At 38.0% G+C, this 14,973-nt stretch overlaps 1 protein-coding gene across 12 annotated transcripts in view; it reads left to right on the plus strand.

Moving 5' to 3' along the window:
- ADNP (activity dependent neuroprotector homeobox) overlaps window positions 1-14,326 on the plus strand; it is a 31,484-nt gene extending 17,158 nt beyond the window's left edge. For 11 of the 12 annotated variants that reach the window (XM_080558057.1, XM_080558055.1, XM_080558053.1 and 8 more), the window contains 3 exons: window positions 6,584-6,696; window positions 8,117-8,209; window positions 10,120-14,326. In XM_080558057.1, coding sequence (XP_080414183.1) covers window positions 6,584-6,696; window positions 8,117-8,209; window positions 10,120-13,254 — 3,341 coding nt within the window. In that variant the 3' untranslated portion in view covers window positions 13,255-14,326. Of the gene's footprint in view, window positions 1-486; window positions 5,355-6,583; window positions 6,697-8,116; window positions 8,210-10,119 lie in introns of those variants that run through there. The other variant, XM_080558051.1, reaches the window with a different exon arrangement.
- Window positions 14,327-14,973: the final 647 nt, after the last annotated feature.

Genomic DNA, 14,973 nt, shown 5'->3' on the forward strand with positions numbered 1-14,973 from the left:
GCAATGCTAACCTAGAAGTGAGGTCCATTTTCTTTTATAGCTATGAACCTGTGTTCTTTGAAGCACTTGATTTTAAATGAACAACGGAAAATGTTGTTGCCTCTTTAGGCCTGTAGTTCTGGTTGCTTCCTAAAATGTGCTTATGATTATTATTTAAATCCATCAGCCTGTGTTATGTTTTGGCTCCTTCCCATTTCAGGATATGATTCGACTGAGTAGACTGACCTGCTGGTTCCTATAGACTTCTCAAACCTCAGAAGTCTTTGTAGTCGTTTTATGCCCTAATTTTGAGGTTATAAGATGAACATATCAGAAGTGCACTTGAGATTAAGTTCTTCCTTCCTGGGGCTCCGGAGGCTATCGAAAGTCAAAACAGTGCTTCAGTTCTTAAAAGCACAATATTGTGTACACTTTTCAACTTCTGTGAAGTCACTTATCTGCTGTTCCCTCTGCTTACCTTGCAAATATTCCTTGTTTTTTTCACAGAGCTTTCCCCACCCCTTCAGATTTTTGGATGAAGATTGAGAGTACTTCATTCAGACCTTTCTCAACGTGTATGCACGAGTTAGGAAACTTGTCTTAGTTTTTGTTTGTGCTTTGAGTAGTGGCTGGTATTGAGAGTAGTGGATAGCACTGCATGAAGTTGGTCTAAACTCTGCCTTTGCATCTCCAAAATGTGACTGTGAAATGGAAGCTGAAGTACAGAGTTTCTAATTTAGTAATGATATTTTGCTCTTTTATATAGCTCACCTTTTCTTATATTTGGCCACTAAATTACTCTGGGAATAATACCTGGCTATGGACTAGACCTTTATGCTAGGTACTGCATAAATACAGAGCAAAAGAGAGTTCCAAACACTTCTCATGCAGTTCTTTTGCTTATTTTACAGTTATTTTGTGTCTGGAATAGTCAGACCTTTGGGGAATAAATGCACTAAAGATGAGTGATACCTTATTAAATCAGCCATTTTTTTAGAATTCCTTATAACTAGGTTAGTAATCCATTTTATTAGGTACCTGAGGATACTACCTGGATGATCTCAGTAGCGAGGTTGTTGGCCTTGTGTAATTCAGCTTACAAACAAGGGCTTTCCAGTGTATTTGTATTTATGGGACCCAAGTCTAGAAATAGGACACAAAAGGGCAGACACAAATTGAATTCTTGTCTGTTGGATCATGAACTTGGAAATAACTGCTTGACTTAGAGGCAGATCCCATTATTCTTGTTACTACATGATGGTGTAAACACTCAGGTTACTCTGTAGAATCATATTTGCTGAACATATATGGGATCATCTTGGCTTATTTTCCTGTGAAGGTATGTACAGATGCGCATTCCCTTACAAAGACAAATTCTATAATGTAGTAAATATGTATCTAGGACTTTCTGTGCAAGAATGAATAGGATAGAGTAGAACCAGGCAGGAATATAATAAAAATTAGTTACGCCTTAGTAACCACAAAACAGAATACGTGGAAATACAGGGTGCCCTGCTAACTGGAATGCTGTGCTGGAATGACTGTTGGATGAGCGATGTCAGCTCAGGATAAATTAATTCCTCCTTCATTTAAAAAGAAGTGCTACTGAGCTTCCTTTGAAAGCTACTTTGAGCTCTCTGAAGATTGAATCAGTAGTATGAGGTAAGCAGTGCCTCTTCAACCATGAGGATCTGGTAACTGGTAGATGTGTAAAGCTTGAGCTGCTTGTGCCCCTTGGAAAGGCTTGTGCCTTTTATTTGTCTTCCATGAAGTCCAGGGTATTGAAGACTGTTCTCTTCTGGCATTCCAGTAGAAAAACAGAGAAACAGCATTGAAGTCAGTTATTTTACAGAAGAATCAGTTGTGAGGACTTGTGAATCTTTATTATGGGCATCCTTCCCTGTTGAGCATGACAGATGTAGTGCAGTAGCTCGAGTGCCAGTTAAAGCACCCACTGCTGCTTTGTGTTAAATAATTCTTTGGATCTGAGCTTTGGAGCAGTAAGAAGTCTTGACAGTAAAGGAGATGTATTCCAAGTGTCCTGTCTTAAACATGAACTTTTGGTCAGGTGAAAGATACCTTTTTTCAAGAGTAGCATTTATGCCTGAACAATGACTTGGGAGACTTAATCCCAGCTCTTTAAAGTCTACATTTAGGGATATGCCAGTAGCGTGTTGTGTATATTGCAGCTACAACTTGAGGTACTGGTTTGAAGAGAATGAATGGAGATGCTAAAAGCTCTTTTTGTAGTCACAAACCATAATCAGGCTGTACCTGGCTCTCCACTAATTATGATTAAATGGTCGAGAAACTTCCTAAATTAAATGAACTACATTAACTTAAGGATGAGGTTGCTTCTTTTGTTAAGATTAGGTGAGCTGTATTCAGCTATCAGGCAGAATTTGCAAAGTAAGGTTCTTCTTCAGTTTTCAGATGTGAAGATCTAATTATAACCTGTATTATGATGTGATAGAAAGATTTCGATAATTTCTTGTCCTTAAGACTTGGCTGTGAGGCAGGCGGAAGGCAGAGGCAAGAAGATAGTGCAGATATAACCGAGATTGTTTCTAGGCAGTCCTAAATAATTTGCTTTCTTTATCACTTGGGTTTATATATATCATGGTATGTTTGACATGTCCAGGTGTATTGGGCACAGTAGTTAGGAGAAAACAGTTGTTTGTTTTGGGGAAAAAGTTGTTAGTGGCACGCTCTATTGAAATAAGAGGCTGCTGCTTAATAAACGTTATTTTGAGAATTGTAGCTGACTTTCAAATTTAAAAGTTGTTATTGCCTAAAGACAAACTCTACTGACTCTTGCTTTGTCTCAAGTTAAAAAAAAAAAAGTCAATGAGCAAAATGAGCAGATTTCTTAATGTTTGCACTAATCTTTCTACAGTAGGCATTAAGAACTGGAGATATCCTGGAATAAAATTACTAGGACATTATTTCCAAAAGAATTTCAAATCCAAGGAAATGTTCATTCAAGTCCTGACCGTACCCGGCTATGCTGTTTCATACATTTTTTTGATGAAAATGTTCAGCGTTCGGTTATTTACAAAGAAGCTACTGAAAGCATACTGAAACAGAACAGTCAGAGCAATGCAGATTGGGTTGCCTTTAGAGAAAAATTAATGCAGCCGTGATTAATTTCTTGGCTGCATTCATAGTTTTTCACTCTTGCTCTGTAAACTGCAGCAAGAAGAGCTCTTAATAAATGGATGTTATTGAGTTTAAAAAATAATAAATGGTTATGCTGTGCTTTGGAAGCGAACCTGTGCTAACTTTATTGTAATTTAATGTTCAGAGCCGTGTTTCCCAGTTCTGTTTGGGGAGGAGAGTGAATAGAGTATTAAATACCATCTTCTTTCCATCAAGGAGTTGTGTTTAAGGATAATGCATCCAATCTGTGCACTATCCGTTCAGATATGGTGGTGTCATAATGGCATGCCTACCCATACCTTATTAATACGTGTTATTCTTGTCTTGCCATTAATGTAGCTCTAGTATCACAAAAGTCAAATTTCTTCTCAAGACATGAAAGAAGTGACAGTGGGCTTAGTACTGGAAGGTATTTCATAGTGACTGTCCTAGGAAAAGAAACCGCAGGTTGGAGTTGCAAATATTACAAATTTCTGTTTGCAAGGTGAATATCCATTGCTCAAATGGATATGCTCATATTCTCAAATGCTTTTTCACCATTTATGCATTTATTCTTTGTCATAAATGGTATTATTTTACATCATCCAAAAGCAAGCTAAGTGTAGTACCAATAAGAGGATACAGCCTCTGCCCAGAGGTGCTTACGCAGTAAAGCTGATACCACAGCATGGGCAAGGATGGGTAGAAAAGCAGAACAGGACTTTGCATGTTCTGTAATTATTTGTCAAAGCCTAATACACAGTACAGAGGTAGAAAATCTTATGTATGCTATGCGATTTTCTGTTTTGTTTTTGTTTTTTTTTTTTTTAAAAAAAAGGCTTTAGTTTGTGCCTGTAAAATGGCTCTTAATGAGAGGGAACAAAGAGGAAAGAGAGACTCAGAATTTGCTCAGAAAATCTGGTAACAGAGCCGTGAGCTTGAATGCAGATTTGGATAAAATAACTGGTTTGCCTGAGTCAGCTTTCAAAATAACAAGCAGTTGGAAACTCAGATTCAAACCTCATTTCCTAGTCCCTTATGAGGATTAAAAAACTCCCTAGCCAGGAGTGAGTAGCATTCTGAAAGGATGACAGGAATCAGTCTAATTATTTAAATGATCATATTCACCCTTGTAGGAGAATGTCTGAGGCCTCGATATTTTTTTAATTGCATATGAGATACTTGATTATAAAGGAGTACAGCTGAGAATGGATACAGCATGAAAAACACCAGTTCGTGATTTTCCATACAGTGTCTTTAGAGGCAGTAACTGGGAGCAGCGCGTAGTTTACTGCTGTGACCCATTTAATTCCTGCCTTTTCGGAGATGCCAAGGGTACCTGTAGTAGTGCTCTCCATAGTTTTGTTAGGTTGGTAAATGAATTATCAGGCTTGTGAGTGACTCTACCTATGAAGTGTTTCACCTGAATGATAATTCTTCATATTTGTAGAGTGGTTTGAGTTTCCCTCGAATGGAAGGTGTCAGATAACATACAGAAAGCAGCTACTTTTCATAGAAACTTGAATCTATTTTTTTTTCTAATTCTAGTCTTTTTAATTGAGACTAGAGAGGAGTGCTAGCTGAAACACCTTTGCAGTCACAGAAATTAAGTGTACTTGCATTTAGAGTTGTTGAGGTCAACAAAACAAGCTGTGGCTATACTGAATTCTTTTAACAAATCTCACTTGGAGGAAGTTAATACAGAATATCAAAATATTTGTTTCCCGGCCCATGGTGTTTTTTGTTTTTTTAATTACATACTTGGAGGACTTTGTGTGACAGTGCATGTCGAAGAGTTCTGTCTGATCAGAGACACCTGGTTATTGTAGTCACAACCCATATCCTTTGTACTCTGAGAAAATTTCGTAGTAAGTTCCTTGTAACTTAGGGATTGCCCTTCACCTCATGGCAAAATGGGAGGTTTTTTTTTTCTAACTAAAATGTTTAATGATTATAAATTTCTACTAATACTGAATTCTAGGCTTCAGCTTGAAAGTGTTTAAAAACAAAACACAAAACAAAAACTTTCAAGCTTCTGTTCAAAAAGCCCGTTTTTAGTTCATGTAGGTAGTCTTTGGCCCATATAGTGGATTATTTAGTTAATAAGAATTTGTTGTTCCATCAGACCAACATCTGAACTGGCTCACAGAAATATTAATGATAAAAATGCAGCTTTGTCCTCTGGGGTGACGTTCTTTATGCAACAGGCATTGGAGCATTAAAGCCCAGTGAACGAGGTAACTCTGACACTTCCTTGCTGTTTAAGAAGCTTCCTCCCTTTCTCTTTGAGGAAAACCCTGCCTCTTTCTTTATTACTGGCTCCACACCTCACCCCCCTACCCACCTTCCAGAAGAACTGTACACGTACAGTGCTCACTGTAAGGGTAGCAACATGCAGACTGAGAACTCCCGTAGGTGCAAAATAGAGCTAGTTGTTAGCACTGGGAAGAAATCTTAGTGCTAATGGTTGGATCTGGGAGTCTGTGTATCTTAAAAATTTAGACTTTCTTTTAGTTGGACAGCCTCAGGCAATAACAGACAGTAATAGCAGTTTAATTGGAATTAGCTACCTGCATAAGGAGAACTAAAAGGGAGGGTTGTCTCATAGGCTGAAAATACCCGGCTGCATTCTGAAAGGTGCTAAGCCATCTCTTGTATTTTTTTTTTCTCCAGTGACTTCTACCTCTGAAGGGCTCTAACCAAGCTTTCAGGTCCCATTTTATTAAGAGCAATGTACAATGAACAGGTTGTCAACCAGCCATTCAGACATTTAAAGCTATAAATACAGGAAATGGAGGAAACTGTTATATTTTTGCCTACCTCAACTTTCCTCAATTCAAGGCATTCTTAAGTAACAGTCCTGCTTTAGCATTCTAAAGGTTTTCCTGTCAAAGTTTGCTCACAGAATATGTTGTTGTGGTATTCGTGGATTCCTAAAATAAAAACCTAGGAAAGCTCTGACTTATTTCATAGGCCAATGTAGAGTACTAAGAATTCATGTGTGACTGCAGTTGAATGCAAGAAGCATCGTGCTCACTGAAGAGATACTCCTACATTCATTACAAGACTGACACAAATCTTAAAGCTCAACTTAGCAGTTTTCAAGTCAGTTTGAACGTATATGCCTAAAAGATAAATTGTGGTTTAAGTACCTCAGCATAGGAGGTAGATTTCATCTAGACACAGACACTTTATAGAAAGTTATTTCCAGATGCAGCTGATTACTCCTATAATAGTTGTTACATCTATTTTTTTTACGTGCTTTTTTAAGTTTGTCAGTATTTAGCTTTATGGCCAGCCTCATTTAAGAACAAACCAGACAAAGTGCGGTAGTTTCCTTAGTTAATGGTACAGCTCTGATGCTGAATTATGGGTAAAATGAGAGAGAAAATAATTAAAAGTGCGACTCTTCATCAAACAGAACACATTTGACTTAAACCTTTTCTCTTACTTTCTTTTTCAATAGAAACTATGTTCCAACTTCCTGTCAACAACCTTGGCAGTTTAAGAAAGGCCCGGAAAACTGTGAAAAAAATACTTAGTGACATTGGTTTGGAATACTGTAAAGAACATATAGAAGTAAGTATGATACCTCCCTCCCAAGTGCTTTAGAGCTAGAATGCTCAAACACCAGTGGGACTGTGAGGTCTGTGTGTGACTTCTTTGGTTTTGGGCCTGTTTCATGAAATGTTAATTTTTTACTGTAAATTTTGAAGAGTGTTTCTAGAATCCCCTGTATCAGATTCCCATACCTTAATCCTGTGTTTTCATCAGCTTCTGAGAATGGTCCTAGGATTCCTTTTGAGCCTTGTTGGTCAGGCATTGCTACCTCTGTACTACCTTTTTAAAACATGTACAAAGTGGGATTTAATTAAACTTGAGCTAACACGTACTTGTAAACACTTAGTTTAGCAAAGACGATACAATTCAGGCTATACATGATTGACTTGATATATCTTCTAGATAGGTTGTCCTTTGTTTATCTTGGATTCCTAAAAATATTTACTAACTGAACACTTAGGAATAAAGCAAGAACTAGGTGTGGTAGAGGATGTTCTTGTTGGACAGAAGATGGTTCTGAGGTTTTCATGGAATGCTTGTTGGTGCTGAACCATAGGTAATCAATTTAAAGAATCACTTGTGTACGTGTTAGTTTCTAGAAAGGAAAGGTATTTGTGCTACTCTGCTGGACAAACTTTGTTCTCTCAAAAAGGCAGCTCTCTCCTGAGCATGACCTTCAGAGTATGGTCAATTCATACACTTGTTTAGAGTACCCAACGAACTGTGACTTGTTTGCTTGTCTTTTCTATTAGCATCTCTTTAAAGAGCATTCAAGTGAGATCCTTTAAGAGAAAGAAATACCTGACTTTCCTATTTGGGAAATTTTGGTGGAGCAAATACGGTTTTTGAGGATATAATTGTGAATAGGGACAATGTTACTTTTAAGCATTAATATTATTGGAAATAATATTTTTAAATCCTTACGTGCTGCTGACTTTTATATGCCAAAGATGAAACATATTTAGATTTCTTTTTTTCTTTTAACAGGAATTGGGCTACTAAAACATCATACACGTAGTCAAACTTTTATCTGAACTCCTGTGTGAAATAAATTTAAACAACAAAACGAACAAAATCACAAATTTTGTGTTACAGGACCTATATGATCTTAAACGCGTAGCATTAGCCAGCTATTACTATCTCAGTGACCGCTTTTGAAAATAGGGCGGGTATGTAATGACAGCCTTGGGCTAATTAGGAGAATGTGTGAGGGAAAAAAATTAGTTCTTCATATGTTTTATATTATTGAGACTATTTACAACTATTTACCTCCAAATAATGCATTTAAATATACAGATTTCCTTGAATTAATGTTCTCTACTATTTGCCAGCAGCACTTGAGAGAGGACTGCATGGATGCTTACAAGAGTTGCTTAAGGGAGCATTTGGTCTTGGGTTTTGATTATCTGTGCTCTCTTCCCATCTTCCCCTTCTCCAGGATTTTAAGCAGTTTGAACCTAATGACTTTTATTTGAAAAACACTACATGGGAAGATGTAGGATTGTGGGACCCATCGCTTACAAAAAATCAGGTTGGTAATGGTTTATGTTGACAAATCCAGTTCTGAAGATGGTTCATATTAAAGGGCATTTTGCAATTATGCCAAGAGTTTTTCCTGTGGTTTTACCCATTGGTCAGTTGCCTTCACTTTAAGGGACAGCAAAACCCTTTTTTTTCTTTTTAGTTTTTTTTAGAAGCAATGATCTCAGTCTTTATTTTAGTAAGTATTGATAGCCAAATATTGAAGAAATGATTGGTGAAGAAATCTTATCCTTTGACAACTGGATGCTAATAGGCCATCTGTGTTCAAGCTTAGTACAAATTCACCTTCCTTCCAGTCAAAAGATCAACAATCTTGTATTTTCTGTTTAATTTTGTTACCTTTTTCTTAAATCTGTTTTCATCATTTCAGAAAAACTTTAAATGAACCTATCTAACAGCATCTCTCTCCACTGTTGTTGTAGTTGTTTGCCACATCTGAGGATTCTCATAATCTGACTGAGGTTTGGTTTAGACATACGCAGTTCTACACAGTGAATGAAATGACACTAGAAGTCTTAGTTTTTAGATGCTTGAGTCAGTAATAAAGGAGATCTGAATTGAGCTGGAAGTAGGAGGGAATGATACTATTATAGTTATTTGATTTTCCTGGTTTAACACATAGTGTATTAAGGTATGGATTGCAATAGCCTCTACCAATGGTGCAATATAGAGTAATGCCAGCATTTACAGAACAGTGAGAAGGTGAGGAATCTCTCTAAAATAAGCCCTTTCTTCAGCATCTTGAAGACCGGGTATTGTTTGTTACAGGAAATGGGAAACCATATTATGATGGATTTCTAGTGGTGGTGTTGGTCTAAAAATAGCCATTTATTACTGTGTTCCATAAAATACACTGATGTTGTGCTTTTTTTCTACTTAATTCCAGAATAAGAACCTTAATATAAAAGGAGACAGTGTTTTAGTTTTTGTATCTCGTCTCCAGCCTACCAGATGTGAGGCTTCAGAAGGTGGACAGAAGCATATATTCCTACTTACACAAAGGAAGCCTACAGCTCTAGCTACTTTAAATCATCTGTGTGTAACATGTTTGACACACATGACGAATGTTTGTAACTATGTGAATTTCATATCTTAACTCATCTGAAATGTCAGATTGCTTGTGGCTATCTCTGAGGCCAGTGCAGTTTTAGTTCCTGTTACAACAGATGACAAGAACTGCATCAGCAACGTGTTAAATATAACAAAGATTGAGGGAGCAGGGAAAGTAGGCAAGTATGGAACTTTCAAATATCCCTTTTTTTCCTTCCCCCCCATCCAAGATTGTTCTAGAGTTCAGGATTGTGCTTTGATCAGAAGGAAAAGGTATGGTTGCTGTAAGGGCTTGTGTGGCCTTAGTACATAACTTAGCTTAACTCTATTTGTACACCAAAAATAAGTTTTGAAGAGAGTGTTTCATCTTACAGTTTGTAATAGATAAAGACACTGAACTAGCTAATGTTTTATATCTCTTACATCTATGAATGTTTAGCAGATTTTGATGGGAAGTAACTCAGGTCTTCTTGATACTGTCTCATTCTACTCCAATAATTGTGCTTTCCTTTTCCCCCCAAAAACCGAGATCGTGGTGAACTTGTTCATGCTCAGCTGCAGGGAATGCAGCTTCTGTTGACTGGAGGAGAAAGATGTTTATCATCTAGCCTTGCATGCTGAGTTTATGGTTAAACTCTTGAGGAACTTTTAAACTGGCACTTACCACCTCATGTATGTTCAGATGATGAACTTGGCCTCATCTCTAGGCCCAAAATTGCAGGGAATAAATCTAAATGTTTGAGGTGATTGCAGTAGGTTGTGAGACTATAGTTGTTTAGAGAAATTCACAGAAATTCTGTTTCTAAAAACTGCTTTTCCATATTCAGTTTCTGCTTTGTTTGTTTTAAGGACTATCGGACAAAGCCCTTTTGCTGCAGTGCATGTCCATTTTCCTCGAAGTTCTTTTCAGCATACAAAAGCCACTTCCGGAATGTTCATAGTGAAGACTTTGAAAATCGGATTCTCCTTAATTGTCCTTACTGTACTTTCAATGCGGACAAAAAGACTTTGGAAACGCACATTAAAATATTTCATGCTCCAAATGCCAATACACCGAGTGGAGGCATCAGCACTTTTAAAGATAAAAACAAACATGATAGCCTTAAACCTAAGCAGGCTGACAGTGTAGAACAAGCTGTTTATTACTGTAAGAAGTGCACTTACCGAGATCCTCTGTATGAAATAGTTAGAAAGCACATTTACAGGGAACATTTTCAGCACGTAGCTGCTCCTTACGTAGCAAAGGGAGGTGAAAAGTCGCTCAATGGTGCAGTTCCATTAAGTTCCAGTACCCGGGAGGAGGGTAGTATTCACTGCAAACGATGCCTTTTTATGCCGAAATCATACGAAGCTTTAGTACAGCATGTTATCGAAGACCACGAACGTATAGGATATCAGGTAACTGCAATGATAGGTCACACTAACGTAGTGGTTCCAAGATCGAAACCTTTGATGCTAATAGCTCCAAAACCACAGGATAAAAAGCCTATGGGACTCCCTCAGAGGATGGGTCCCCTTTCCCCTGGAAGTGTTCGATCTCTGTCATCCCAGCAGATGATGAACAGACTCACTATACCAAAGCCTACGTTAAATTCTGCAGGAGTGAATATGATGTCAAATGTTCACCTACAGCAAAACAATTACGGAGTCAAATCAGTACCGCCAAGTTACGTTGGTCAGCCAGGGGGGAGGCTAAACTTAAGTGGTAATGCACCAGTTTCTCTTTCACAGCAGTCTCAAACAATGAAACAGTTTTCAAGTGGCAATGGAAGGCCTTACACTCTTGGAGGGGAACAGAGATCACAGGCCTCAGCAAGATACTCTCTTCAGTCTGCCAATTCATCCTCCCTTTCTTCAGCTCAGTTGAAACAAACATCATTATCTCAGTCACAGGCAGCTTCAAGAGTATTAGGTCAGTCTGGCTCAAAATCTCCTGTAGCTGCTACAGGTCCTTCTACTGTCAATACATCATCCACACAAAAGTGGAAAATCTGTACAATCTGTAATGAGCTGTTTCCTGAAAACGTGTATAGTGTCCACTTTGAAAAGGAGCACAAGGCTGAAAAGGTGCCTGCAGTAGCTAACTATATAATGAAAATACACAATTTCACTAGCAAATGTCTATACTGTAATCGCTATTTACCCACTGATACATTGCTTAATCATATGCTAATACATGGTCTGTCTTGTCCGTATTGCCGGTCGACCTTCAATGATGTTGAAAAGATGGCTGCTCATATGCGAATGGTTCATGTTGATGAAGAAATGGGACCTAAGACTGATTCCACTCTGACATTTGATTTGACACTGCAGCAGGGCAGTCACACAAACATACATCTACTTGTAACCACCTACAACTTGAGAGATGCTCCTGCAGAATCTGTAGCTTACCATGCTCAGAATACTCCCCCTGTTCCTCCCAAACCACAGCCGAAAATCCAGGAGAAGTCTGACATACCTGTAAAAAGTTCCCCACAAGCAGCAGTTCCCTACAAAAAAGATGTAGGGAAAACTCTCTGTCCTCTGTGCTTTTCAATCCTAAAAGGACCCATCTCTGATGCACTTGCACATCATTTACGAGAGAGGCATCAAGTTATTCAGACAGTTCATCCAGTTGAGAAAAAGCTAACCTACAAATGCATCCATTGCCTTGGTGTATATACCAGTAACATGACTGCCTCAACTATAACGCTGCACCTTGTTCACTGCAGAGGTGTTGGGAAGACTCAAAATGGCCAGGACAAAGGTACTTCGTCATCTCGGCTAAGCCAGTCTCCAGCTGTAGCACCTGTAAAACGTACTTACGAACACATGGAATTCTCCCTAATGAAGAGAAGGAAAATGGATGATGACGACTCCCCCTCTGCCTTTGAGGAGAAGCCTGAAGAACCTGTAGTTCTAGCATTGGACCCCAAGGGTCATGAAGATGATTCCTACGAAGCCAGGAAAACATTTCTCACAAAGTATTTTAATAAGCAACCATATCCCACTAGGAGAGAGATTGAAAAGCTGGCTGCCAGTTTGTGGCTCTGGAAGTCTGATATCGCGTCTCACTTTAGCAACAAAAGGAAGAAATGTGTTAGAGATTGTGAAAAATATAAACCTGGTGTGTTGCTTGGTTTCAACATGAAAGAACTAAACAAAGTTAAACATGAAATGGATTTTGATGCTGAATGGCTGTTTGAAAATCACGATGAAAAGAATTCCAGAGTCAATGTTAGTAAGACTGTTGACAAAAAAATAAACATAGAAAAAGACAATGAAAGTTCCTCAGACAGCTATGAGAATATAGAAGAGGAATACAATGAAAGCGGCAGTCCATTTGGTCCGCATATTTCTGACATTGGTGGGAAAGCCTCTTCTGATAGCACAGTGGAGAACCCAGACGACAGCATATCCAAGGAAATCATTGAAGAAAATACTTTACAGTCTCCAGAGAAGTCTGATCAAAAACAAGAGGAAAGCTCTAAATACGAAGAAATTTCTGCTGAAGAGCCAACAAAACTGGTGGGTGATGTTTCAGATAGTGAAGGTGATCAGGATGAGCAAGATGATGCTGTTGAATGGAAAGATGGAGCTTCGCAGTCTGAAAGTGGGCCTGGTTCTCAGCAGGTTTCAGATTTTGAAGATAATACATCAGAAGTAAAACCAGAAGCGTGGACAGATGAATCCTCCCAAAGCGAAGACGCTGGTAGCAGTAAACCGACTGTTGAGACAAAAGAGGGTGGCTCTGAAAGTGATGAAGAACAGTCAAAGTGGAAGAATCGTTCCTATGGAAAAGTAGAAGAGTTTTGGTCTAAGGACCAGTCGCAATGGAAAAACGCATCAGAGATTGAGGAGAGCTTGTCAAATCAGCAGATGGAATGGCAGAATAGCACAATTGACAGTGAGGACGGAGATCAGTTTGACAGCGTGACTGACGGGGTAGCAGAACCGATTCACAGCAGCTTAACTGGTGTGGAGCTGAGTAGCCAGCAAGCATAAGCTGCTTGATGCAGAAGTGTCAGTCATAGCCACTCTACAACTGTCTAAACACTTTCATTTCAGTATGACTGCTAAGCGTAAATTCTAACTGGTACTGCCTTTCAAGTGCTAGGTCATGGTGTGTGGTGTTTGAGGCCGCTGTTACTCCAGTGGTTATGTAAGGATGTTGTTGGCTAATCTTGCTTGAGAATACCTGCTGGGACGAGCACAGTAACTTAATGTGAAAACAGATAAGCTGGTGGCTCCAGAATGCACACAGAGAAAAGCAGAGGTTTGTTTTATCTGCATTTTCAACATTTATTTCACTCTTGTACATGTTCAGTTGTATGTCTTTTTAAACATTACCCTTTTTCACATGGTAGTGTAGGGCCAACATACAAACTACCAGTTCAACGTGTATAGTAGACTATGGGGAAATTGATTTTTTTCATGTATCATTCTGAATAGTTGAAATGTATATTTGTACAGTCTTTTAGACCTATTCAAGTGAAGCTTATGAAATTGTTCTTGTGTACCCATCATAGATTTGTTTCTCTTTTTTAGTGTTGCCCTGCTGTGTAATAAATGCTGTATCTAGTTTACCTAGCAAAAGCTTGAAACTGCTATAGTATGAATTTTGACAAACTTAGTTTTTGCACATAACCTTGTACAATCTCAAAAACAGAGGCCAGCAACGTAAAATATATCTGGACTCTATTGTATTATAGAATTTTCTTGTTCTGAATATCCTTGACATTACAACTGATGATAAACGTATTTCAGAGCCATTTTCTGAAATCTTTTAAGCTAAAAAAGAAAAATCACATGCAAGAAACAAGTTTGCAGCTACTAATTTTGACACCTTTTAGATCTGTATAAAAGTGTATTGTGTTGAAGCAGCACACCGAAACAAAAGTGCTGTGTTTTGGATATTTAGTTTTATCTTTAGTTAACACCAACAAGGTGTTGTATTCATTTATACCATCTAATATATGACACACTGTTGTAGTATGTATAATTTTGTGATCTTTATTTCCCTTTGTATTCTTCATTTAAGCATCTAAATAAATTGCTGTATTGTGCTTAATGTAAATATTTGCTTTATTACATGCAAGTGCCACATGCCTGTTTGGTAAATCCCACAGTGCTGCTTTTTTTTTTTCCCCTCGTCCAAAAAGTGCTCCACAGCTCTGCAGGAGCATGTATGTATAGTATTTTCTTACTGGATAGACTGATCTCTTCAAGGACATTGAAAAATCCCACAAAACTAACTTTGTCTGAATTTGTCTTTAGCATTCTAGAACACTACTTTATAAATAAAGTTATAGTGGTTGTAATTCTGCATCCTTGAGAAACAGTCTATGAATTACTTGCATTTTTCATCCCTTCATATACTAATGAAGATCACTTTCACATATTAAAAAGTTACCTAGAACCATGTCTCCCTCTGAAGCACTGTGCATTCAGGGTGCGTGATAGGGAAGGTATTTGAATACTTACTATTTAAACACAAAGGAACATGCCTTGCAAGCTACAGCCTTTTTTTGTTTGGATTTGAAGAAAAAGTAATTTGAATACTTAAAAACATAAAAATCAGTTAAAGATTTATTAGTGGTTTGGTCATTTTGGCATTCTGGCAAGTGTGCAATACAAAACAGCTACATACCCAAAACTTTACTGAGATAATCAGTTACAGAAGGGAATTTAATTGTGTTGAGAACAAAGCTATTGTTAAGCAGC

This window comes from Anser brachyrhynchus (genome assembly GCF_964034855.1).
Source record: "Anser brachyrhynchus genome assembly, chromosome: 16".
NCBI lineage: Eukaryota > Metazoa > Chordata > Aves > Anseriformes > Anatidae > Anser > Anser brachyrhynchus.